The 7,609-nt window shown below is 39.3% G+C and overlaps 1 protein-coding gene across 1 annotated transcript; it reads right to left on the reverse strand.

The window, feature by feature from the left end:
* Positions 1–209: 209 nt before the first annotated feature.
* LOC127688318 (tripartite motif-containing protein 43A-like) lies at positions 210–6,204 on the reverse strand. The gene is made up of 6 exons (XM_052186826.1): positions 5,797–6,204; positions 5,099–5,194; positions 4,135–4,368; positions 2,932–2,954; positions 2,181–2,272; positions 210–703 (listed from the first exon to the last, which is right to left on the reverse strand). The coding sequence occupies exons 1-6, from the start codon at positions 6,202–6,204 to the stop codon at positions 210–212; spliced, it is 1,347 nt and encodes a 448-aa protein (XP_052042786.1).
* Positions 6,205–7,609: the final 1,405 nt, after the last annotated feature.

The following is a 7,609-nucleotide window of genomic DNA, read 5'->3' on the forward strand; positions in this document are numbered from 1 at the left end:
CTGCTAGTGGAAGACTGGCTTCCAGTCAGCTAGGATGAGGGTCTTAAGGCCATAACCACAGTGACACACATATTCCAACATGGACACACCTTCTAATAATGCCATTCCCTGGGCCAAGCATATACAAACCATCACAATATTTAATCACAATAAAGAGGGGACACATTATCATAGAAAAGCACTAGCATACTGGATATAGCTTCCTATGATCATGTGTAGACAGTACAGTAGTAAGGCCTGACAGTGCAATGGAAAGTTCCAGGGCAGTAGCTGTATATGAGGGAACTCTGGGTTACATCCAGGAAACTCACACATCCACCCTCACAATCAAGGAACACGCCAACCTGACCAGTTGGTTTCTCTATGTGGTGATGAAATGTTGGGCAGGTAGTGAGGAGACTGTAATGATCACCGTCCTTCAAACACACAAGAAGAAATGCTCCTTCAGATCCAATCTCAAAATTTCTCTTTTTTAACCAGACATTGTCACAGACCCCTGCAGCCCATTGCTCATGGTCCTTCAAATCCAGCTCCCAGTAATGTTTTCCAGTGGTAAAGCTCTCTGCTCCCCAGGAAGCACGATAGGATTCAGGTACAGCCAGAAATGGATGTTCATTGCAAGGTCTAGAGGTGAATCTTCTGACACCAAAAACTAAGCTTGGGTAACAGTTGTATATGATCAAATTTTGAAAGAAAACCTTCACTGTAGGAAGAGACAAAATTTTAGTTAGCTGGGCCGTGGTGGCACACTCCTTTAATGCCAGCACTTGGGAGGCAGAGGCAGCGGATTTCTGAGATTGAGGCCAGGCTCGTCAACAGAGTGAGATCCAGGACACCCAGGACCACACATAGAGAAACCCTGTTTCAAACAAAACAAAACAAAAAATCAAAAAAAAGAAAGAAATTTTAGTTAAAAACAAATATTTACATTTGTCGGGTGTGAGAGAGAGGGGTCCCTAGAGATTTCCTGGGTTTTAAAAATAGAAAGGCTAAGACTGGAAGGGTGGGTATAGCCCAGGTAAATCAAAGTCAAGAGGTTTCCCAAAGAAACAGAATGAGCACATAATGAAAACTGCTTTGAAAATCTATAGAAGCTGCAGAGGTAGAAGCCACAGCACAGAACTGCACAGTTCTGTCAGGGGCTTTAGTTACACCAGGCAAAAAAGCTGTGTCAGTGCAATGAGGACCCCTGAAGGCTGTACCCCTGAGTCTCCATGAAAAGTTATTCCTTTGTCCTAGGTCATGATTGCTTTCATCTTATGGTTTTGATTTTCATCCCACTATGCAGATTTGTAAGATAAATCTAAGCATGCATTAGAAGTTATTCCCTAGTAGCAATTGTCTGCATTTAATTAAACCCTGGTTGCTCTGATATTCTTTCCTTGTGATGTTACAATCCACATTTTGATCTCCAAGTGTGATTCAGACTGCTCCATGTCTTATCAACTTATTGTATTTTTATTGCCTGTGATATATGACTTTGTCTATTTGGGTTTTGTGTGTGCATGTGCATGTGTGATCATTTCTGTAGATTCTTTGAGACAGGATTTCCTGCTATATACACTTGACTGGCATGGAACTCACTATGTCAATCTATCTGGCCTCAAACTCTTGGGCAATCCTCCTGATTCCATGTTTTTAATACTGGGATTACAAGTAGGTGCCACTATATCTTGTGAATTTTTAATCTATGGAGTATAATACACTGTGAAAATTCAACTGAAAGGTGAGCATGGTTTCACGTGTCTTTAATTAAAGCATTCCAGAGCCAGAGGCAGGTGGATCTCTGTGAGTCCCAGCCCAGCCTGGTTTACAGAGCTAGTCCCAGAATAGCCAGGGATACAAAGAAAAATAATGTCTCTAAAATAAAAAAAATCAATTGCTAAAATATTTAATAGAAATCATACAAATATTTTAATGGCTTAATATATATTAAACTGTCTTGAATTAATCATTCTGTGTGTCTCAAGGAACTAGTGATATTATATTTTAAGCCTGAATCATGTACATCATTAAATTGGTATTCATTAATCTTTGTTTGTGAAAAAAAATCTACCTAAATATGATTACAATGTGGCTTAACTAGACATATATTTTTAGGGAATTAAAATATTCATTGTACAAAGGTCATCTCACTATTGAAGGGCAACTCTGGTCATAATATCAGTGCTGACACTCACCTTGGAAGTACTTGAACCTTGCAGTCAGCCCTGTATTAGGATGGGCACTGAGTTTTGGTTTCATTCTCTGTGTCAGCAGCACTAACTCACTCCTGCAAGGAGAAGATATTGATTGTCATGTGCTACAGACATCATCCCAGCACTGAGGAGAAATCTTCACTGGGAGCTAAGTATTAAAACCCTTGTCACATAACCTGACAACTGAAGTTCAATCTCAGGAACCCATGGTGTAAGGAAAGGACAGACTCCTGAGAGTGCTTCTGTGTCCCGCACACATTTGCACTCACCTAGGTATTCCTAACAAATCAAATTAATAAAAGGAAACACCTGAACATTTTTCACACAGAACATTTTCTGATATTAAAGAAACCCCATGGTCAGGAGACAGGGTGGCTTCCTCTTAGATGCTCTCTCTCAAGCCCTTCCTGTTACCAACCTCTTTCCCATGCTTCCAGCCCCTTTCTTCTACTACCAGGAAAGTACAGCCCATGGGCGTCAATGATTAGGATTTGAAAATGACACATTTTAGTTCAAGACCATTACATACACTACTTCATTCATAGAGAAAAAGAAAAGACACTGTCTGGTAACGCCAAACAGGCATCATATCCATGAATATAATCCCAAACCCATCATCCATAAACAACTAAGTATTTGCTATACGAAGTATATTTGTACATTGCTAAGAGGGCTTGTTCAGCTTTGTAATTTAGTTCAGGGTATCCTGGCTTACACTGAGGATTAAACTCACCTTCTGAACAAGTCATCCAAATCCTGCAAACAAAACAAGAGAAGTTTAGATATCTGAAGGAACAGCCCACAATATCGTTCTATATATACATATTTTTTTAGAGATTTATTTATTCATTTTATGTATATGAGTACACTCTTGCTCCCTTCAGACACACCAGAAGAGGGCATCAGATCCCATTACAGATGGTTGTGAACCACAATGTGGCTGCTGGGACTTGAACTCAGGACTGCTTGAAGAGCAGTCAGTGCTCTTAACCACTGAGCCATCTCTCTAGTCCATAAAGTTTTATATATAAAGATAATTGCCAGTTGTCACTACACTGATTCATCCTGCAAATGTATTTTCAGGTCCCAGGGTAATGACATGGATTAGCATATGGAAGGAATATTTAATGAAATCAGACTGTGAGAATATTTGAGAAGCATATAGGTAGGAGTTATACACTGCTTTGTAACACGCAGTTGTCTGCAAAGAGGACTTTCTTTGATCTTGTACATAAAGCATGGGATACGTTCATTAAAGATACTTTAAAACTGAGGCCTAAGCCCTACATGGTGCCTCATATCTGTAACTCTAGAATTTTGGGTTTAGGTCTCAGGAATCCTGTGAATCTGAGGCCCATTGTGCCAATAAAGAAGAACATATATCTGCCGGGAGGTGGTGGCACATGCCTTTAATCCCAGCACTTGGGAGACATGTAGATTTCTGAGTTCGAGGCCAGCGTGTTGTACAGAGTGAGTTCCAGGACAGACTGAGTTACATGAGAGACCCTATCTCAAAAACAAAAACAAAAACAAAAACAAAAGAAAAGAAGACAGAAGAACATATATCAAATCCCTCACCTCCAAAGAAATCTCAAAATTACAGCTTTCAAAAAGAACAAACTTTTTGTAGACTACTTTAAAACTGTACTAATATCCAAGTAGAGGTAAAATGGAGTGTTTGGTAACAAGAATCACTTAATTTGGGGTTTCAATGAAGCAAGCTACAAAGTCAAAAAAAAAATTAGATATTCAATGGGGAAACTTCTGACACAATGTCAACAAGCTTGCTATTTTAGGTTATTACAGAAATTATCTCTCCAGATTTTTCTTAAAACCTGATAATAAGTAGAGGGGATATAGAAAGGGATCTCACATGTAACAGTCACGGGTGTGGCCTCAGATGATAAAGCTGTTTCAAGCCCTCTTCCATGCCTACCTGCAGCAGCAGCACCTCATATGGCTTCTGAGACATTGCCTTCAGCTTCTGATACATTTCTATTAGTTGACTCCTCTTGTGGACCATCATGGCTTCACTTTTCTTGAACTCCTCTAAAATAGTGTTGCTTTGATTTTTCATACACACCATATATTGATTCTCTTCTTCTTTGAGAGGTGGATGTAGTTTGCTATACTCTGACCTGATCATTTCCCCCCGTAGGGCCACATAGTGCTGAAGAAAAAGGGACATCCTAGATCACATCTGGAGAGTATTTGATCCTCTCCACTGAGTTCTTCTATGTTTAAATTCACCTACAGGATCTCATCAGGGTGATGCACACACTGATTTACTGACCCCACTTTTCAGAAAATGTAAATCACTTGATTTTATACATTTCTTCATTATTATTAGAGGAAACAAACAAATCCATCCTTTTTTCCCTTACCATTTTCATCTATTAATTGAGATTCTGAGATATCTGGGGGGAAAAGGTTTTGATTGATACAATGTTCACTCAAAAAAGCAACAGAGGCAAAAGCAGGCAGATTTGTGAGTTTGAGGGCAGCCTAGTTTACAGAGTAAGTTCCAGGACTGCCAGGGCTAAACAGAAAAACCCTGTCTCAAAAACCAAAAAAGAAAAAAAAGTGCAACTTTGTACATACATTGTTACCAAAATTACAAGTGGAGTTCATAGAGTCTGATGTACTCTGCTAAACACTCAGAAAATCGCCTATTAATATCAAACTTTTCCCTTTTTAAAAAAGATGTAATATCAAACTTCTCTGCCACACGGCCAGGCCTTTCTCTCTGTGTTCAAAATTGGATTTTGCCTTTAAGAATTTAAGGTTAACATAAAAGAATTTCCTAGCATCACTTCACATGTATGACCCTCAAATTGTGAATGACCAACTTTGCAAGATATCTGCATCTGGTTGACTTTACACATCACTCTCATACCCACCAACCACTGAAAGATTGTTCTCCTCTCTGCATTTAGAGTCTCCTGCTGTTCTTGGATCTTCTTCAATAAAGATGCCATTTTATTTTCAAGTTTCATCTGTAATAAATAAATAAAAGTAAATAATTATATAAGTAAATAAATGAATATCATCCTTACATAAATAATGTAATTTACCTAATGACAAACTCTAGCACTGAACACAATTAATTTATGGAGGGTAGAAGAAGAATCACAGTGCTGTTTCTATTTTATTTTAATAACTATGGAACTTTAGATTTCAGACTATAGAATTACAATCATAACCACCCTGTGCTCAAGTAAAGTGATGGACTGAAAATGATGATTGTCTGGATAATTAGCATCCGACTGGGATCCCCAGATGCTTCTAACCACCTCATTCCAATGTACTTTTGGGATTTTAGTCTCATGTCAGTTTTTAAAGCAGTTTTTAAAGATGTATATTTATGATTATACTTTTCAATGACATGAACATAATGAATCATGAAACTAGAAATGGCATTTATACTTCTGCACCTGTCATGGAATGTTTGTATTTTATCGTCATTCCTCATTCTTTGTTTAAAAACTGGCAAAATTTGGAGCACAGTGGATTCCTCAGAATCAGGACAAGCCTCTCCACATAGTCTGCTAAGCCTCCCTCTCTCAAGCTCTCATTTTTTTTCAGAAATATCACTTACCATTTGCATACAAACATGCACTTCAATGATGCAGTGTCTCTGACCTCTGTGATTCTGGGTGTCAGAACACAATTGACAGAGGAGGACCCTGCTCTCACCAGGGAATGTCGTCTTTCTCTCCTTGTGGGTCATGCACTTTTGATCCTGAGAATGCAAATACTTCATGAGCCTGTTTTTTCTCACAGCAGATACCAGGTAACAGATAGTGATGCTATTTCTGAATGTCCAATTGGATGGTTGCCTACATATAGGGCAGAGGTCAGGGATTCCAACATCTTCTGAAGAAAGGATAAGACAGGCCTTGCAGAAGGTATGGCCACACCTTAAGAAGACTGGATCCATAAAGATGCTCTGGCAAATGAAACAGTTGAGTATTTCCTGGGGGGTTTGCAAAATGTCTGACTCCATTTTTCTGAGGGGGGAAAAGTAGAATTATTATTATTACCAGAGAGGAGCAAGAGACTAGACAAAATGTGATTCAACTTGTGGTTAAATTCTGATTGTGGCAATAAATACAGACTTATTTTGTTTGCCCAACAACTTTTCCCTACATATTGATTGATGTGACACCATTCTAGATCTACCATCTACATTCCTCCTATAGACTTCAGACCACATTGGTAGTTTTCAAAGGCCAGAGACATTCCTCTCCAATGTTATAGAGAAAAAATACCATATGGAGGAATGATCCAAGTCCATCTGCTCTTTTCACTGCAGGCACGTGAGTAAATAGCTCTTTCCTTTGTTGTCTATCCAAGAAAATGCACACTATTTCATGACTTCTCTCCTGAATAGCTTTGTTTGGTATCTGACTTTTAGTTTCTTATTCAGATTCCACTTCCCCATCCCTTGAATCTTCATGGGAAATATCACTCACTTCTCTTTTTCTGCTACAAAATGCCTAAAAGAATAAGAATTTATGCTGTCTTCTTCATGGTGAAGAAGAAATGGTGGCGGGAGCTCAAGGCAGCTGCTCTCCTGACTTCCAAAATCAGGAAGCAAAGAGCAAAGGAAAGCTTGCTCCACAGCTCCCCTTCCCCCTTTTTCCTCATTGGAGCCCTCAACCCATGGACTGGAGGAATGATCTCAGCAACATTTAGTGTGGTTCTTCCCAATTGAATGAATCTAATCCAGTAGATTTTCAAAAATATATCAGGTCATTTCTTCCTTTTTTTTTTTTCCGAGACAGGATTTCTCTGTGTAGCCTTGGCTGTCCTGGAACTCACTCTGTAGGCCAGTATGGCCTGGAACTCAGAAATCCGCCTGCCTCTGCCTCCCAAGTACAGCAATTACAGGTGTGTTCCACCATGCCTGGCTTATCAGGTCAAGTCTAAAGCAATCCTGCTACCCTCAAGTTGAACACAAGGTAAATTCTTTTTTAAATATTTATTTATTTTTTATATATGCTAGTGTACTGTCACTGTCTTCAGACACACTAGGAGAAGGCATTGGATCCCCATTAGAGAAGGTTGTGGTTGCTGGGAATTGAACTCAAGACTTCTGGAAGAGCAGTCAGTGCTCTTAACTGCTCAACCATGCCATCAGCCCAGGGGCAATTCTTTGTAGACTCTTGTTTACTTCCCCAAAAAACAACTCCTGCCTTGAGTTTGTAGGAAGAAATCTTGAAGTATAAATGAAGCTCACGTGTCTATGTGAGACTTGGTTATCTAACCAACAGGTATGCATTTCCCATCTCTTTTAACATTTACATGTAGAAATAATCATCCCAGCAGATGTGGTGCATGCCTTAAATCCCAGGCAGCACTTTTGAAGCAGAGGCAGGCAGATTTCTGAATTCAAGGCCAGCCTAGGC

Source organism: Apodemus sylvaticus, chromosome 7, assembly GCF_947179515.1.
Source record: "Apodemus sylvaticus chromosome 7, mApoSyl1.1, whole genome shotgun sequence".
In the NCBI taxonomy this organism is placed as follows: domain Eukaryota; kingdom Metazoa; phylum Chordata; class Mammalia; order Rodentia; family Muridae; genus Apodemus; species Apodemus sylvaticus.

Bases quoted from the DNA above. Each gene is read 5' to 3' on its own strand.
- LOC127688318 (XM_052186826.1), bottom strand. From the start codon at position 6,204: ATGGAGTCAGACATTTTGCAAACCCCCCAGGAAATACTCAACTGTTTC. The intron at 4,369-5,098 runs GTGGGTATGAGA...CTTTTTCTTCAG, and splicing joins GAACAATCTTTCAGTGGTTG to CACTATGTGGCCCTACGGGG. The intron at 704-2,180 runs GTGAGTGTCAGC...CTCTTCCTACAG, and splicing joins AAGGTTCAAGTACTTCCAAG to TGAAGGTTTTCTTTCAAAAT.